Raw genomic sequence first — 19042 nt, forward strand, 5'->3', positions numbered from 1 at the left:
ATATGTACAGACTCAAAGGTGTACTTGCTTACTGGAAGGTCACTAATTGATAGCATCTGAAGTGATATGCTTGGAATACTTTGCTTTTTAGTGCCTTTCATTCAAAGCAGTTTCAAAGCTCTATAGGGGGTTAGGTACTACAGTCTAGATTGACATTTGACCTGGAGCTATTGAGAAATGTCAGTAGTAGGATGGGAAGCAAATATTTTACAAGGCCAGCAGCTCTCATGTGACGGATTCAGTGAAAAGTCAAAGGAAACACGCTGTAAAATGCTTAAAATTTATTAATCATCATTACTTTTCTTCATAAGGAACAAAAATAAAACAATATTCCAAAACAAAATAGAGGAAAATATACTACACCCAGATAACATGCCTAAGAGATGGGATAACATTAATTCTGACAGAAATGACCCAAAAAATCAATTTTCCAAAAACAAAATAAATAGCAATGGTTCAACTTTTAAAAGGTTCCTAGGAAAGAATTTACATTTATTATTATTATTATTATTATCTTTTGTTTACAAAAATCCTTCATATGCCTCTGTTGGCAAAAATATATATATATACTTCTTCTGTAAACAGTTAAGCACAAACAAACAAAAAAATTTCCATATTTTCATACAGTTACTATGCTGATGGTGTTATGTAAACAGAGTAGTGTGCAGCAGCTTCTCATGATAGAATATCTTTCTTTTTCTCATGAGAATATATAGGGAAATATGCCCATCATAAATTGTTCAAAATATTGAAATTTATAGTTTTGAGAAGGTATGGCTTTCTGCAGTTTAAGTTTTCCTTAATGCAAAAAGGAAAATAAAGAAACAGAGAGGTACAGTTTTCCTTGGGTTTTGTTTGTTTGTTTTCTGGACTTTAGCTTTTGATTTGTCTCAATGAACTGGAATGAAAATGTTATTAAAAAGGTCAGTCTATGTCAATGGAAATATTAGATATTGTCAAGCATCTATATTATGGCACCACAGGCAAGCTTCAAGCCAGAAAATAGTGTTGTTCTCATAATAGACTTTTTTCAAGTGTAAAGAAAGCTCAGCCTAACGGTACAGCACTTCTGAGAAGACAAACAAACAAAGAAAATATCAAAATGACCTTATGCTGTACCTCTCAAGGTATAAAAGAAGAGTCATGAAAAACAATGGAGATATATTGGTAATGAAAACTGAAATAATGTAGACAGGCATATTAAGTTTGTATGCAGAAAATGTAATCTGTTCATCCAAAATTTTAGCTGCTTTTGACACTTTTGTGTGGTTTTGTGTTTTTTTTTTTTTTTTAGTCTTACGTTCAAACCTTGTTTGACTTCTTCCCTCTAGTTCTAATTTTAGACATTCAGTTGTTCCTGAGAGGCTTTTATCTGTTTTGTTGCCTGTTGGGTGCTGACTTGGGGAATGCACTCAGTGCTCACACAGCTGCATTTCTCCACATAGGTGTATGAGTGATCAAGGTAGGTTCCATCACTGCATGTCAGTGTCACCTTTCTTTGGCTGGTCTTGATTTCCTGACAACACGAGCATTTATGTTCCATTGTGTTTGCCTCTGGAGAATATCTGATTGCAAAACCAACAAAAATCAAATATTCAGAAATTATGTGAGAAATACCACTGCCCCTCCCACCCATCACTAAATATAACCAGAAGTTTTGTGCTTGCATGTGGGACTATTGCTCAATATTACCGTTCTTAGAGTATTGTGGTGAAATATAAGTTGCTCCTTATTGTAAAAATGGATGGATCTAACTCTTCATTAAGGCACAGAAAAAGTAAATTAATTGATCCAGATCACATGTTAAGCCAGTCCAAAATGAGAGAATAGTGAGAAACACATAACCTCACTTTTACATGGGCAAAATCAAAACTTGAGTCTATTCACTGTGACACTGAACAGGCTGTTAAAACATTGTGAGTCTTGAGGTAATTAAGCTATTACGACCTCACGTCTCTCAAAAATTCTAGTTAGCACAATGGAAACAGCTGATGACTAGGTGGATGTTGGACATATTAGAAAACCACTTGCGATTTGCTTTATGTAACTAGTGTAAAGAGTAGAAGGCAAGAGACCACAATTATCTTTTATACCACTTACCGTGAGTAAGCATCACAGCTGCCTTCACAGTATGTCATCTCAACAGGTGCAGGAGATACACATCCGTGATATTTGATGACAGTAGTAGTATTGTGCTTCATACAACCTGAGGTTGTCACAAGCGAAGGGAAAATAGGTTAAAATATATGTGCATATAAATAGATGTCTGTGTATGACAATTTGTAGTAGAAAACTGAGATGGATGAAGCTGTAATAGGAAATTAGGTCACATTGCATTTCTCTTAATTGCTAAAGGCCAGATGATGACTCTTGTGGCTTGTGTTATCAATGAATGAAAAATTCCCTTTTGCTTATGCAGCTTTGGTGCGGGATGCAGAAATAAAGAGCAGTACTGTGGTAATTGCTCAATGCACACCCACCTCCCAAGGCTGCCTTCACTTTCTTCCTTAAAGGGAGTGTATCTATGGAAGTTGGAGAATAGTTATAGTCCTCTCCCTCCCACAAGAAGGCTAGCATTTAACAGTAGGGAATGGGAAAGTTCACTATATCCATGTTTTCCAAGGCCCTAAAGCGCATGCTGGAAATCTTCTGTTCCTTTCTTTTTCCACCTGTTTCCATTCACACCCCAGTGTGAGGCAGTGGTCCCAACCTTGGTCTGTTCACCTCTTCTGTCTATGCATCCACCATGCAAGATGGACTAATATACCTAATAAAGCACATACTATCATTACTTACTCTCCAGTTTTCTGTGGCACACTCTACAGCAGCCATCGTCAGATAGCTTGATGTCGTCCTTGAGTGGGAAAACAGAAAAAGATAACTCAGGTTTCATATCTGCATACTAAAGCAGAGACTTTCCCTGCTTCCTAAGTTTCTCTGGCACCAGGAAGTTCTTTGTATTGACGTGGAATCTAATTTCAAGCAAGGCTAAATATTAAGAGCACATAACTACTTCAATATTAATAAGAGTTCTTTGAAAGCTGACATTGAGGGGGACGGGAACTGCTTTGCTGTCATCAGAGTTCAGTAGTAAAACTTCAGAAATAAATCTTGTAGCACCTGTGGGATATTTTCAGTGACAAAAGTCAGTACAGGTGAAGGATTATGTCAGACAGGGTAACACAATTAATGAAGCACCTGACTCCCCAGATGTGTGGGGTTGGTTCTAATCTACCCTGAGCTGTATTAAGTTGAATGATGTTGTGAACTGAAGTAGCTTGTTTTCCTTCACCTTTGCTCTTAATAAGTGAATTCTAAAAAAATTTATAATCTTAAATAATTTAGGAATAAAAATCCCATTATTTTTCAATAAGATTCATTTTGATTTGCTTTTCTGAAATGATATTTGATGGGGACCAGATTCAGAAAGGATAAAATGAGAGCTACATCCTGTGTGATGCTTCTGCTATGTATTTTCCTTGGACACCATGATCCTTCTATCACTGGTGTTAGCCACTGCAACATTTTCAAACATGAGAACTGGTAGAAGAGTACTTACTGGATCACAGTCATCAGGGTTAAAGGGAGGACATCTTTTCTGTAAGACAACTGGAATGAACTGGTCATCATATTTTTCACATGTATAAGTTGTACAGTTATCACCAGGTGGGTTCCAGAATTCTCCAACCTGAAAGTTAAAATTAAAGTGAATAAAAATCTTACATAAAAATGAAACACATACACACACACCCCCCAATGTCTTATCATTGCTGCCTCCTGCAGTTTGATTAGTCTGAACAATTTCCTTGAATTTCAGCTGAAAGTCGCTTGTCATGTTATCATACTACTGTAAGTCTTCTTCATTAACCAAGTGAAGAGGCTGTATTTTTATCTGGATACGGACATGCTTTTTATAAGCATGTGGACTCATTTGGCAAGATTAATTTGTGTTTCAATGGTTTTGTCATCAGAATTTATGGGTATGTCCATTCAGATACATGTCAGAATTTCTGCTGGTTTCACTGACTCATCCTGTCCTAAAGCTCTGTATCTTTAGGACATCCTGTCAGCTAACTTGAGACTGGCTGGAGCAAAAAACTGCCTCCACAGATAAAATTATCCTTTGAGCAAAATGCGTGCTCTATTTTCAGAGCTGAAGGCAAATAAGGGCCCATTGGTTTCACCTATGTATTCTTCTATGTTGATTTCTGAAAGCCATTGTTCACTATCACAGTTGCTTCCAGAAGTCTTAGAACTGGAGCTTCATGGCTCAAGGTACTGTTCAAACTGTGTGAGGCAGTCCATTCCCTGCCTGAAGAAGCATTTGTCTAACATGAGAAAAGATGCAGCAAATAAATGCGACAAAGACAAGGAGAGGAAAGAGTGACAAAACTAGCAGAGTTCCACAAAAGCGAACTGAAACAGGGATAGTTACTTGGAGCACGTGTGTAATGTTGTCTCCCACAGTCACTACACAAGCTGCTGCCTTGCACGTGCCACAGCACTGTCCAGGTTTCTTTGTATACCTATAACCCTGTTTTGAAAGAAACGGAGAGGAAATTACATTCAGTCAGGACACTGACCTTAACTGGTGGATATTTGAGCTAAGTGGGGTAGGAATTACTGACAGCAAAATAGCACTTACAGCTGGGCAGTATGTGTCACAGATAACAGGCTTGCACTTGACAGTAGTGTGGTGAGGGCTTGAGTAAGAGGATTCAGAGCAGGTGCATTCCTCACAGGGGCCTGATGGAATGACAGCTCCAGGCTAGGGGAATTCAGAAAAAAAGTCATTACTAGTCAGTAAAAGTAAGTTACTTTGTGTATGTATGTCACAGACAATACAAAGCTGAACTATGTATGGGCTAAACTATCCTTAAATACATTTTCCGTTGTTTTATTTAAGCAGAGTTTCTGTTGTTGGTAATATCCATTTTGGAATTAAATTCTGCTAATGAAGAAAGGAGAGGAGAAAATGCTTTTGCTTGCAGGGAGCATGTTGATGTGCTGACCTCGATTAAATAATTAATGATGTTTTACCTCAGGCCTTTCTGCAAAATATAGTCCATGATAGGAGTCTCAAAAATATTGCATTGTGAACCTATGTGAGGGTGTATTTTTATAGCGAGTTACTTTGTGTACTTACTGCATAGTAGGTTTCATTGACTACACAGCCATGTCCTGTAAAGAAGGAAGAAAGATGTTGTCATAGAGGTGTAAGTTTTAAGAAGCAGCAGTATGTGAAAAAACTTCTGCTTTGTTGGCCCCATATGAAAACACAGATAATTTCCATCTTTCTCTTTTAAGGTTTTTGTATTCATAAACTTAGAAAAATATAACTGTGAATAACACATGAAAAAGGTACATAGTACTTACTGCATTCGAAGGTAGGACAGCATTTTCCAGGCTGCATTATTGTGACTACTTCCTGTCCCTCTAAGCACTGGGGTGTAACCTCAGGGCAGAGGCTAGTGTTGCAGTCTGTTTCATGTAAGAGAATATAGAAAATAATGAACTCAGAATTTTAAAATGAAAATAATTTTGTTTTGCATGAACTTCAGAAGTTTTCCCATGGGGCAAATATGGTGTTGTTTACACAAGCTAGCTTAATGGCTAATTCAGTATATTTGCCCAGCTATTTTTAAAGTGAAAGGGCTTTTCCATAACCTTTGTAAACCAAAGCATTGTGTGAGCAGAACAGGGTGGTGATTGCTGGAAAGAGATACTTCCAAAGAGAAATTTGTACCAACTGGGGAATCTGATGACTCTCATCTTGAAGGTTCAAGAACTTTCTTGAGCAATTTTTAAATGTTCAAGACTTCTTTTTTTTAAGAAAACTTTTTTTATACTTGTCTTTGAAACAGAAAATGCTTTGAATAGGTTTTTGAATATTGTTTCAGGTGGTGGCAGCATTAAAAGTTTTCAGTGTTAAATTATAGGAGGTTTCCAGTTACTTTTCTGTGTCTGACTATGTAAAATGTTTTCATCTTTAAATTTGTTCTCTTCAGGCATCCAGTAAATGCTCTGCAAGAAGGTCCTAAGAAGTGGGATGAGGGAGAAAAGCATCATGAAATCAATGTAAATTATAGAAAAAATGAGAAATTATTGCTGTAGTTCCCCAAAATGAATATAGTATATTCCCCACGATAAAGAACTAAGACAGTACTTACAGCACTCCGTCCTGCTACAGCATGGATCTTCTGGTATCTGTATCTGAACAGGTATGTAACCTGGTTCATCACAAAATACCTGCTGTGTCAGAGAACATTTGTGTTTTGTACAGTGCACTTTAAGAGTGTTCTTGTCACAGACACAGTCCTGGCAATCTTTTGTCCATTTTTCTCCTGGCTATATAAAAAAGAAAAAGGAAAAAAAAAAGGAAGAGAAAAATTATATATAAAATTATATATAAATTTATATATAAATTCAAACCAAAATAATTCTATTTGTTTCTAGTTAACTTCTTAATGGATACAGTGATACCTGTACATAAGCCTTTTTATATTTCTAGTAATTTTAGATTCTATAAGAAACCCTTGAACTAAAGCTGATTAAGGGAAGACAGTAGAGGCTACTGAAGGTTCTGAGCATGTTCACACAGCTATCGCTTCCTATTTATTAGTAGTGTTAGTATGAGGGATACAAGAGCTTTAAAGGAGAAGTGATTGAGCTTTGCATGCATTTTTGAATAAGAAATTATAATATGCCATACTCATTTGCACATTAGGTTACAGAGAGAAATTTCTATAATTTGTATGCAGCTGAGGAACTAAGAATGCAGACTATCAACATTATCAACAACAGGTAAACTTTGTTATCCATCTGTCCCTTATTCTCTAATAACTTCAGTAAGCCAAATTTGTGGAAATAAAAGAAGCATATATGCCAAAGTTCCACTACTACCATCGATCTCTTTTTTTCTCTTTCTCTTTTTTTTTTTTTCTTTTTTTTTCAGTATGTGAGGTGATGGTTATTGAAAGAATATTCCATCACATTCTGTTAAATTTCTTAGGGGGTAATGTGGTTTCTGCTCTGGCACTGATAATTATTTTTAACACTAAAGGGGAATGAACATTTGAAAAAAAACCCTAAAGTCTCCCCCAACTTAAGCAAAACTGTTGTTGTGAAACATTAAATATCCTCTTGCTTCACTTGTCTGTGCTTGATAAACCACATTGATTGTGATACTCACCCATCTGGATACTCCATTTGGTTCCCTACAAGCTGGAAAGAAAAAAAAAAAAAAGAAAACAAATGGAGATTTACACCACTGAAAACTGACATAAAGGAGTAAATTTGTTCAGTTTCAAATAGAAATACTGTGAAGATAAAACTAACAAGGAAATGAATATGCAGTCTAGTTGTTTTGAAATGTAGATTTCTACCATCTTGGTAGGTCTCATGTAAGGAAGGAAGATGGAAAAAAGGTAATATTGATTATTATTTGATTTTTAGATGGGGAGACTAAAGTTGCTTAAAGAGGCTGATATGCCCGTGATTTGCCCATGTAGAAGACAGCAGTAGAAGACAGGCCTTCTGACTATCAATCCTGATCTCTATTCCCCAAACTAGCTACAGATCACTTACAGCATTCAGAGACACAGACATTGCTGTCTTCACTCATAAGTGTCATTCCTTCAGGACAGAAACATCCTTCAGTTACTCCATAGCCAGGAAGCTCAACAAAGCTAGAGTGGGAGGAATATATGTATTTGAGTACAACGTTTTTGCAGTGAAGCAGGAGAGAGAGCAGGCTATGTAGAAGGTTGCCATGTCAGATACAAAGGAGACAAAAGAATTTACATTTTCTGAAGTGCAACAGGAAGTGCATATTCATGGAGCTGATTGATATTTATTAATCTTGAATAAATTATCCAAATTCAAGAGACATTTCATTATGAAGTAACTCCATTTTCTAAGGAAAGTAGATAGGTAAAAATAGAAAAAAAATATATATGCCGTTGTTTTGGGGTGGGGTTTTTTTGTCTTTCCATACCGTGGGTCACAGGTAGCAGGATTAATGGGCCCACATGGCTTGTATACCATGCCTGCTGGACAGTTGTATGCTGTATGGAAAAAGAAGAAAAAAGATCAAAAATTCACAGTAGATGCATGTTTGCAGCAAAAGTGACTACAGTTTTGCCTTCTTCATCTGCAGCTTCTGTAAGGACGTCGCTGTATTTTTGTAGACAGTACTCAAGTGTTAGATGTAAGATGTATTTACTGAATAAAACACTAATTACTACCATTTCTCACACACATTTTTGAGTTCTGCAATACTTACGGCATGTATTGTTGATCTTTCCTCTCCAGTCAATGCAGACACCTCTAGCAGCACACTCTGTAGCATACATCTCCAAACTGGAACACTGCATGGATTCATTGGCTATGCGACATCCATCAAAAACACAGCCTTCGAAAAATGGTTCTGGTGGTATCACAGCATGACATTCTGCAAAAATCCTGCAGACAGAGAAGAAACCAAACCCCTTTTATGTTAACCAGCCATTATATAAAATCCAGCACTTCCCAGTTAATGGCACGTGACTCTGCTTCAGGAAGGAATGTATTACAAGAAACAAAACCCTAAGAATGGCCAATACTCTGGGAGATAAAGTCAGGAAAGGAGAGGTTAGGAACTTTGAAGCTCTGGTTTGGTTTTTTTTTGTTTTTTTTTTTAAAGAGGCTAATGGTCATAGTGTTTCTGTATGTGTACACAACTTTTCATCAGTCTGACGCCAGAAATTTAATGAACAAGGGAACTGCATCTGATTGAGGAAAAAGGGATGATAAAAGTAGCCAAGAGAGAAAAATTGCACATACAATAGCTCATTACTTATTAGACACTACAGCAAGCATGCATAAGAGGGTCTTTATAAGTGACCCAGCTGAAAAAAAGCTCTCATCAGAGCTCACACAAGTATAGGAAATACTGCAGGAAACAAGCCTTTGTGCTTTTGGAGCTCCATGTTTTACATGGAATGTACAAAGAATGAAGGATGCTTTTTGGCTGAGATGTTTCTGTCTGCTCTGTTAACCTGGTTGGTGACCAGGTTCTTTATGGTTTGTACTGAAGGCCCACTTCAAATTTAGAGTTCAGTCTTTACTTAAGGGTGTAACTAAGAGTGAGTGAGCATACCCTGGAAGGTAGGAAGGAAGATAACATAAATCTGTGAGACTGCAACTCAGGGAGTATGGATTTTAGTGCTTGCTGCATCCCTGATTTTCTGACTTCATCTCTCCTGGTTCAGTTATCTTTGGCATGTCATTAAAAAAGAGCCATTTCTTTTGCAAAGGCCTTTTACTGTATTTATCCTGCCATTAAGCTGACATTTTCAGCTATTATCACATGCTAGGGCTATAGTTCTTGCTCTTCTTGTAAGATACTCAGATAGCTTTGTCTAGAAAGAGTGAATTCATTCAGGTTTTTTCTTACTTGCTCCAGATAAGCTTGCAGAGATGAGGCTTTTCACAGTGAGGCTTTGGTGGAGGTGTGGTTACACCTGGTTTTATTGGTACTCCATGGCATGACTTGTTGTTATCAACGATCCAGTGATAAGCCATTTGAGGACAGGAAGAAATAATCTTACCACTTGGTAAGCGGCATTCATCTGATTTATTATTTGTACATGTTCCTGGAAGAGACAAGCTATGTAAGTCTCATAAGCTACGTCAGAGATGCACAATACATTATTGTGCTGATATCACATTTAGACATGATGTACTCATGAAATGTATAAGGTGCCTTGCTTCATAGGGAGTGCTTTCTTTACAGTTATATGAACTTTAATTTAGGTTATGGAAAAACAAACAAACCTTAAAACCACAGACCCAAAGAAAAATGTCAGGTTGCTGAAATATTGAGCTTTTGATCCTACAGAAGAGCAGAACTGTTTTCATTTCCATTTTACTGCTGTTTAAAAATTTCTGTCAGTCATGAGACTGCATTGCCAGAGTGGGTGAGAATAACCACGGTAGGGTGGGGAAAGAGTCCCACCTCCAATTAGTGCATCTGTCTTACCACACTGTCCTTCGGTGTTGTTGCCAAATTTGCTGTATGGGAGTTTCACCGAAAAAATCATCCCACTAAACGTGATGGTTGCACCAATCTCTGGTATTTCAACAATCATATTGATGCCAAGTGTGGAGAAAGTAATGCCATCTTTTTTGAAGCCTGGTTTGACAATCTTTTGGTTGAAGTACATCTGAATCCAGGGTTTAAAAAAAAAAAACAAACAACTTCAGAATAAGCACTGCTTCTGCCTGATTGTCTTAAATAATGTATTTTCTAATCTTCATAATCATGCATAACTCCATATTGTTGTGCATCACATCCAGTGCCCATTGACATAAAAATATCAGCATATATATGCATTAATATCTCAGCTTATAGTACTATATTGCTACAGTGTGATAATAGTGTCCTCTATGTGCTGTGTTTGTGCAGATGGTGTGCTAATGCATAGCATTCAAAATCCAAGTATTTTTTTTTTGTATCCTTCATCATTTTGTTAATTGTAAACAGTTTTCATATGAAAATGAGTGGTAGTTTTCTTTAACTACAGAAATATTCCTGCCATTATTCCATAATAACTTTGCTGCAAATTGACACTATCCCTATACTACGTGTTGCTTGGCACTGGAAGAGTTGTCTGAATTCAAAATCAAGTCAAATGTCCCTGGTGCCAGTTTTATGTAGTGGTCATATTTATTCGTTAATCTAAGCTGTTCCATTTTTAGCCTGTATCTTATATGAGCTAATGAAGGTGGACCTATTTGCGTAATAACTTTTTGTCAGAAATTACTCTGCAACTTTCTTCTCATTGACTTGGGATAAAGTAACAGTTAAAACTGTCAGTTACTGTTTTCTTTCACAGGGAATCACCGGACTAATTGTTTCAGCATGCTTTTCTGACTGTAGGTAAGGAGAACTTGGCATGGCTCTGTAGGGGGAGAGTGCATATTAAGACAAACTTTTCCTCCCACATCTTTGTGTTCTCTAATCAACTCATAAATTCCCCAGTGTAACAGTGGGATGGACTTTTTGTTTTCACTGGCTTGCCAGCACTAGTTTAGGATTACAAGAGTGAAGTAACACCCCCGATCACCACTTTTTTTCAGCTATACCTCTCTTCCCAGCAGGGAATTGGAGGGGGAATCATGTCCCAGCCTGTTTGCTGCCTGAAGTTCCCTATGCAGAGGAACCAGTCCCTAGTCATCCATCTGATAAGGGATACATACCCATCTTCACCAGGAGAGAAGAGCCGTGCTTGTGATTTACATTTGTGTTGCTTCATAATGTGCTTGTTTACATAAGTGAATGGCACAATGTACTAGTTTTCATGAAACATGCATCAAGCACCAGTGTAAGCATTCTTTCTGTCTTCTTTCTCTATCAGCTCTATTAGTCTGTTTCCTAGTGTTATTTATATATACACATACATGTACATAATATATTCATATCTGCGTAGTGCTATGCTGTTTCTGACATTTTTTTCTTAGAAACTGATGTAATCTTTTTTTTTCCTGATGATAATTTCTGCCTTCATCACCTCCATGTTATGATATTCTAACAGACTGTATTTCAAATGAGAATCAGTAAGGCCTATAGACCTTATTTCTTTTTTGCAAAAACAGAGAAATAAAGAATGTGTATTTTACCACATTGGTCATCACACCATTCATGAGTTTACGGGTCAGCACCACTTCTGCGGATTTGTAGAAAATAAGAATGGATTTAGGGCAGGAAAGTCCATCTCTTGCATTGCAGTAATAATTGTCAATGTAAACACGGAAGTTGTCATATTTAGGTACAATCTGTTTCACTAGGACGTAAGTGCAGTTTTCGAGGAAAGTATAGTAGGTTCCATCAAAAGTAATATAATGGGGATCACCCCAGCCACTGCACACACCTGGTAGAGAGAAAATATTTAGAAGATTAACATGACAATTAGTGTAGAAGAAAGAATTTAGAAACTGAAGTGAATATAATACTACTTACAGAGCAAGCCCAAGAAAACAAAATGCCCATATAATCTGTGCAAAGTTTTGATTTTTTCAAAAAAGGTTATTCCTTAATCTACTGGTGCTTACATTGACACTCATAGTGGTAACAGCAGCCATTTTCATCAGGTACCAGTATTGCCGGATATTTGTTCGCACAGGTAATTTCCTTTACAGGTGGGCAGTGCGTTGGAATTACTTCTACCTTGTTGTCTCCCTTACAGATGAGTTCTGTACAGTTGGATAATTTGTATCTTTGTCCAGGCTGCAAAATTGACAAAAATTGCTGTCACAGGAGTTTACAAGCAGATATGAACTTTACTCATATTTTTAGTTTAATGGTGTAGTGCTTCCAGTAATAGTGGTGTTGGAAAAGAAATTAATATGTGTTTCTTGTCTTCAATTTGTGGTACTAATGATTTGTAATGTTGACCAGAGGTATTCATAATTCAGACCATGATATGGAGGATAAGAAACTGCTTTGTTTTCCAAATCTGAAGCAAAGACTAAAATGAAAATCTTCACTGATAGTACAAGGTTGTCAATATTCTACACATTTTTTTTTATGCTAAAAGGAGGTGGGAACCTTAATTTCACCTATTTCTTCTGCATGAGGAGCTCTTCTGAGGTTTGGGGGGATAGGTCTTAGGTTAAGGAACCTGATGTCCTTTATACTAGCTATGTATACTGTACTTCACTACCAGCACAGACCAACGCTATCAGAAGAATGTGTACAGAAGTACAGGTAAGAGGGTAGGAGAACAGAAACAGATACAAGCCTCAACAGTAGCTTAAATTTTTCTGTTTAGTGAAGAAACAAAATGCACAAGAAAATTTTCTCTATTACTTAATAAGAAGGTTTGTTATTTATGCAATGCAGTGCATCAGAAAGTGTTTTAGTAGCACTAAAGTAATTAGAAAGTGTTATTGCAGCTTGGTTCTCAGTATGAAAAAAATTATAAAGAAAGCACATAAAAATGTTATGTCATGTATATATCACTAGCAACAATTATTCTGGCAATCTGCACATAAAAGGTTTAAAGACTGCAAAATGTTCCTTTCTGGTAACAACAAAACACTGATGTTATTTCAACAGTCATAAAACAGAAACTACATACCTGTAGAGGAGGGTAAGTAGCAGAAACACAACCAGTAACTCTTCCAGACGTGGTAGGCAGAGGAACTAATGTTGTTAAAGTAGACCATTCAGGGGAAGTAGTAGTTATAGGAGAAGAAACATTACAATAAACAGTGTGTCGCTCAACTGTACATGCTGGACTACAGAGGGCATAAAATCTACATCCATCACTATCCACTCTGTCATAAATCACATCACCTAAAGAAAAAAAAGAAAATAGAGTAAGATACTAAGGAAAAAAACAAAACAGATTACAAAAGGGCACAAAATTTCAACACGGAACTACAATATTTCCCAGTAAAACTTGTGAAGATATTAAAATGTAAATTAGGAAAACTGTGATGAAAAATAAGCAAAAACACTAAATACGAGATATATAAACTGATAATAGTAGGAAAACTAACCAGGTGAAAAAATACCATCCCCAATTTTGCAGAAACACGTTGCTGATACAGGGGTAGAAGAAGTGCTGGTGCAACACAGTACAGATGTGGTAGTAATGGTGGTACGCCTGGTGGTGGACGAGGGGGTGGTGCTTCGGCAGTTGTAGTTCGGGCTGCAGCAGAGGACACGGATCTTGTAGTTGAGGCACATCTTAAATTTGCCCTTCTGGTCTTCGTTCCTGCACACCAGTCCAAAGCGGGCGTCGCACTGCACGACCTGTCCGATGGTTTGGATGGAAATGTCGGGGTAGTCCTCCGCCCGGCACTCAATTTCCTTTGGACGTTGACAGACTTCCTTCCCGGCGGCCCGGATGTGCTGGTAGGTTTCGAAGTCTCCCTGGCTGGGCCCCGAGGAGGGGAAGTCGACGTCGAACCACTCGCTCCAGGAGCACGCTTCGGGTTCACAGGAAGGAGTGTACTGTGAGGTGGTGGAGGTGGTGGTGGTGACGTATGGGGTAGTGGTCGGTGTGGGACTGGTGGTGCTGGTGTAGGTTTGCGACGTGGTTTCTGAGGAGGTGGACAGCGTGGTGGAGGGGGAGGAGGTGGAGGTCGTGACTGTGGTGGAGGTTGGAGTTCTGTGGGTGGTGATGGTGGTGGGGCTGGTGGTGGACGAGGGGGTGGTGCTTCGGCAGTTGTAGTTCGGGCTGCAGCAGAGGACACGGATCTTGTAGTTGAGGCACATCTTAAATTTGCCCTTCTGGTCTTCGTTCCTGCACACCAGTCCAAAGCGGGCGTCGCACTGCACGACCTGTCCGATGGTTTGGATGGAAATGTCGGGGTAGTCCTCCGCCCGGCACTCAATTTCCTTTGGACGTTGACAGACTTCCTTCCCGGCGGCCCGGATGTGCTGGTAGGTTTCGAAGTCTCCCTGGCTGGGCCCCGAGGAGGGGAAGTCGACGTCGAACCACTCGCTCCAGGAGCACGCTTCGGGTTCACAGGAAGGAGTGTACTGTGAGGTGGTGGAGGTGGTGGTGGTGACGTATGGGGTAGTGGTCGGTGTGGGACTGGTGGTGCTGGTGTAGGTTTGCGACGTGGTTTCTGAGGAGGTGGACAGCGTGGTGGAGGGGGAGGAGGTGGAGGTCGTGACTGTGGTGGAGGTTGGAGTTCTGTGGGTGGTGATGGTGGTGGGGCTGGTGGTGGACGAGGGGGTGGTGCTTCGGCAGTTGTAGTTCGGGCTGCAGCAGAGGACACGGATCTTGTAGTTGAGGCACATCTTAAAGTTGCCCTTCTGGTCTTCGTTCCTGCACACCAGTCCAAAGCGGGCGTCGCACTGCACGACCTGTCCGATGGTTTGGATGGAAATGTCGGGGTAGTCCTCCGCCCGGCACTCAATTTCCTTTGGACGTTGACAGACTTCCTTCCCGGCGGCCCGGATGTGCTGGTAGGTTTCGAAGTCTCCCTGGCTGGGCCCCGAGGAGGGGAAGTCGACGTCGAACCACTCGCTCCAGGAGCACGCTTCGGGTTCACAGGAAGGAGTGTACTGTGAGGTGGTGGAGGTGGTGGTGGTGACGTATGGGGTAGTGGTCGGTGTGGGACTGGTGGTGCTGGTGTAGGTTTGCGACGTGGTTTCTGAGGAGGTGGACAGCGTGGTGGAGGGGTAGGAGGTGGAGGTCGTGACTGTGGTGGAGGTTGGAGTTCTGTGGGTGGTGATGGTGGTGGGGCTGGTGGTGGACGAGGGGGTGGTGCTTCGGCAGTTGTAGTTCGGGCTGCAGCAGAGGACACGGATCTTGTAGTTGAGGCACATCTTAAAGTTGCCCTTCTGGTCTTCGTTCCTGCACACCAGTCCAAAGCGGGCGTCGCACTGCACGACCTGTCCGATGGTTTGGATGGAAATGTCGGGGTAGTCCTCCGCCCGGCACTCAATTTCCTTTGGACGTTGACAGACTTCCTTCCCGGCGGCCCGGATGTGCTGGTAGGTTTCGAAGTCTCCCTGGCTGGGCCCCGAGGAGGGGAAGTCGACGTCGAACCACTCGCTCCAGGAGCACGCTTCGGGTTCACAGGAAGGAGTGTACTGTGAGGTGGTGGAGGTGGTGGTGGTGACGTATGGGGTAGTGGTCGGTGTGGGACTGGTGGTGCTGGTGTAGGTTTGCGACGTGGTTTCTGAGGAGGTGGACAGCGTGGTGGAGGGGTAGGAGGTGGAGGTCGTGACTGTGGTGGAGGTTGGAGTTCTGTGGGTGGTGATGGTGGTGGGGCTGGTGGTGGACGAGGGGGTGGTGCTTCGGCAGTTGTAGTTCGGGCTGCAGCAGAGGACACGGATCTTGTAGTTGAGGCACATCTTAAATTTGCCCTTCTGGTCTTCGTTCCTGCACACCAGTCCAAAGCGGGCGTCGCACTGCACGACCTGTCCGATGGTTTGGATGGAAATGTCGGGGTAGTCCTCCGCCCGGCACTCAATTTCCTTTGGACGTTGACAGACTTCCTTCCCGGCGGCCCGGATGTGCTGGTAGGTTTCGAAGTCTCCCTGGCTGGGCCCCGAGGAGGGGAAGTCGACGTCGAACCACTCGCTCCAGGAGCACGCTTCGGGTTCACAGGAAGGAGTGTACTGTGAGGTGGTGGAGGTGGTGGTGGTGACGTATGGGGTAGTGGTCGGTGTGGGACTGGTGGTGCTGGTGTAGGTTTGCGACGTGGTTTCTGAGGAGGTGGACAGCGTGGTGGAGGGGGAGGAGGTGGAGGTCGTGACTGTGGTGGAGGTTGGAGTTCTGTGGGTGGTGATGGTGGTGGGGCTGGTGGTGGACGAGGGGGTGGTGCTTCGGCAGTTGTAGTTCGGGCTGCAGCAGAGGACACGGATCTTGTAGTTGAGGCACATCTTAAAGTTGCCCTTCTGGTCTTCGTTCCTGCACACCAGTCCAAAGCGGGCGTCGCACTGCACGACCTGTCCGATGGTTTGGATGGAAATGTCGGGGTAGTCCTCCGCCCGGCACTCAATTTCCTTTGGACGTTGACAGACTTCCTTCCCGGCGGCCCGGATGTGCTGGTAGGTTTCGAAGTCTCCCTGGCTGGGCCCCGAGGAGGGGAAGTCGACGTCGAACCACTCGCTCCAGGAGCACGCTTCGGGTTCACAGGAAGGAGTGTACTGTGAGGTGGTGGAGGTGGTGGTGGTGACGTATGGGGTAGTGGTCGGTGTGGGACTGGTGGTGCTGGTGTAGGTTTGCGACGTGGTTTCTGAGGAGGTGGACAGCGTGGTGGAGGGGGAGGAGGTGGAGGTCGTGACTGTGGTGGAGGTTGGAGTTCTGTGGGTGGTGATGGTGGTGGGGCTGGTGGTGGACGAGGGGGTGGTGCTTCGGCAGTTGTAGTTCGGGCTGCAGCAGAGGACACGGATCTTGTAGTTGAGGCACATCTTAAAGTTGCCCTTCTGGTCTTCGTTCCTGCACACCAGTCCAAAGCGGGCGTCGCACTGCACGACCTGTCCGATGGTTTGGATGGAAATGTCGGGGTAGTCCTCCGCCCGGCACTCAATTTCCTTTGGACGTTGACAGACTTCCTTCCCGGCGGCCCGGATGTGCTGGTAGGTTTCGAAGTCTCCCTGGCTGGGCCCCGAGGAGGGGAAGTCGACGTCGAACCACTCGCTCCAGGAGCACGCTTCGGGTTCACAGGAAGGAGTGTACTGTGAGGTGGTGGAGGTGGTGGTGGTGACGTATGGGGTAGTGGTCGGTGTGGGACTGGTGGTGCTGGTGTAGGTTTGCGACGTGGTTTCTGAGGAGGTGGACAGCGTGGTGGAGGGGGAGGAGGTGGAGGTCGTGACTGTGGTGGAGGTTGGAGTTCTGTGGGTGGTGATGGTGGTGGGGCTGGTGGTGGACGAGGGGGTGGTGCTTCGGCAGTTGTAGTTCGGGCTGCAGCAGAGGACACGGATCTTGTAGTTGAGGCACATCTTAAAGTTGCCCTTCTGGTCTTCGTTCCTGCACACCAGTCCAAAGCGGGCGTCGCACTGCACGACCTGTCCGACGGTTTGGATGGAAATGTCGGGGTAGTCCTCCGCCCGGCACTCAATTTCCTTTGGACGTTGACAGACTTCCTTCCCGGCGGCCCGGATGTGCTGGTAGGTTTCGAAGTCTCCCTGGCTGGGCCCCGAGGAGGGGAAGTCGACGTCGAACCACTCGCTCCAGGAGCACGCTTCGGGTTCACAGGAAGGAGTGTACTGTGAGGTGGTGGAGGTGGTGGTGGTGACGTATGGGGTAGTGGTCGGTGTGGGACTGGTGGTGCTGGTGTAGGTTTGCGACGTGGTTTCTGAGGAGGTGGACAGCGTGGTGGAGGGGGAGGAGGTGGAGGTCGTGACTGTGGTGGAGGTTGGAGTTCTGTGGGTGGTGATGGTGGTGGGGCTGGTGGTGGACGAGGGGGTGGTGCTTCGGCAGTTGTAGTTCAGGCTGCAGCAGAGGACACGGATCTTGTAGTTGAGGCACATCTTAAATTTGCCCTTCTGGTCTTCGTTCCTGCACACCAGTCCAAAGCGGGCGTCGCACTGCACGACCTGTCCGATGGTTTGGATGGAAATGTCGGGGTAGTCCTCCGCCCGGCACTCAATTTCCTTTGGACGTTGACAGACTTCCTTCCCGGCGGCCCGGATGTGCTGGTAGGTTTCGAAGTCTCCCTGGCTGGGCCCCGAGGAGGGGAAGTCGACGTCGAACCACTCGCTCCAGGAGCACGCTTCGGGTTCACAGGAAGGAGTGTACTGTGAGGTGGTGGAGGTGGTGGTGGTGACGTATGGGGTAGTGGTCGGTGTGGGACTGGTGGTGCTGGTGTAGGTTTGCGACGTGGTTTCTGAGGAGGTGGACAGCGTGGTGGAGGGGAGGAGGTGGAGGTCGTGACTGTGGTGGAGGTTGGAGTTCTGTGGGTGGTGATGGTGGTGGGGCTGGTGGTGGACGAGGGGGTGGTGCTTCGGCAGTTGTAGTTCGGGCTGCAGCAGAGGACACGGATCTTGTAGTTGAGGCACATCTTAAAGTTGCCCTTCTGGTCTTCGTTCCTGCACACCAGTCCAAAGCGGGCGTCGCACTGCACGACCTGTCCGATGGTTTGGATGGAAATGTCGGGGTAGTCCTCCGCCCGGCACTCAATTTCCTTTGGACGTTGACAGACTTCCTTCCCGGCGGCCCGGATGTGCTGGTAGGTTTCGAAGTCTCCCTGGCTGGGCCCCGAGGAGGGGAAGTCGACGTCGAACCACTCGCTCCAGGAGCACGCTTCGGGTTCACAGGAAGGAGTGTACTGTGAGGTGGTGGAGGTGGTGGTGGTGACGTATGGGGTAGTGGTCGGTGTGGGACTGGTGGTGCTGGTGTAGGTTTGCGACGTGGTTTCTGAGGAGGTGGACAGCGTGGTGGAGGGGGAGGAGGTGGAGGTCGTGACTGTGGTGGAGGTTGGAGTTCTGTGGGTGGTGATGGTGGTGGGGCTGGTGGTGGACGAGGGGGTGGTGCTTCGGCAGTTGTAGTTCGGGCTGCAGCAGAGGACACGGATCTTGTAGTTGAGGCAC

The 19042-nt window shown here is 43.4% G+C and overlaps 1 protein-coding gene across 1 annotated transcript in view; it reads right to left on the reverse strand.

Annotated features, from left to right (window-relative positions):
- Positions 1 to 266: 266 nt before the first annotated feature.
- The window catches only part of MUC5AC (mucin 5AC, oligomeric mucus/gel-forming), a 52959-nt gene continuing 34183 nt past the window's right edge, over positions 267 to 19042 (reverse strand). Inside the window, exons 32-50 of the mRNA XM_087745808.1 lie at positions 13546 to 17783; positions 13122 to 13339; positions 12094 to 12268; positions 11662 to 11912; positions 10022 to 10205; positions 9437 to 9635; positions 8285 to 8463; positions 7997 to 8066; positions 7588 to 7688; positions 7193 to 7224; positions 6171 to 6348; positions 5377 to 5481; positions 5147 to 5181; positions 4646 to 4768; positions 4436 to 4534; positions 3560 to 3688; positions 2797 to 2854; positions 2101 to 2206; positions 267 to 1565 (exon numbers count right to left, since the gene is read on the reverse strand). Of these exons, the coding sequence (XP_087601934.1) occupies positions 1340 to 1565; positions 2101 to 2206; positions 2797 to 2854; positions 3560 to 3688; positions 4436 to 4534; positions 4646 to 4768; positions 5147 to 5181; positions 5377 to 5481; positions 6171 to 6348; positions 7193 to 7224; positions 7588 to 7688; positions 7997 to 8066; positions 8285 to 8463; positions 9437 to 9635; positions 10022 to 10205; positions 11662 to 11912; positions 12094 to 12268; positions 13122 to 13339; positions 13546 to 17783 (6706 nt within the window). The 3' untranslated portion in view covers positions 267 to 1339. The remainder of the gene's footprint in view (positions 1566 to 2100; positions 2207 to 2796; positions 2855 to 3559; positions 3689 to 4435; positions 4535 to 4645; positions 4769 to 5146; positions 5182 to 5376; positions 5482 to 6170; positions 6349 to 7192; positions 7225 to 7587; positions 7689 to 7996; positions 8067 to 8284; positions 8464 to 9436; positions 9636 to 10021; positions 10206 to 11661; positions 11913 to 12093; positions 12269 to 13121; positions 13340 to 13545; positions 17784 to 19042) is intronic.

This window comes from Nipponia nippon, unplaced genomic scaffold (genome assembly GCF_047370975.1).
Source record: "Nipponia nippon isolate SJK-2023a ecotype South Korea unplaced genomic scaffold, ASM4737097v1 scaffold_10, whole genome shotgun sequence".
Classification (NCBI taxonomy): domain Eukaryota; kingdom Metazoa; phylum Chordata; class Aves; order Pelecaniformes; family Threskiornithidae; genus Nipponia; species Nipponia nippon.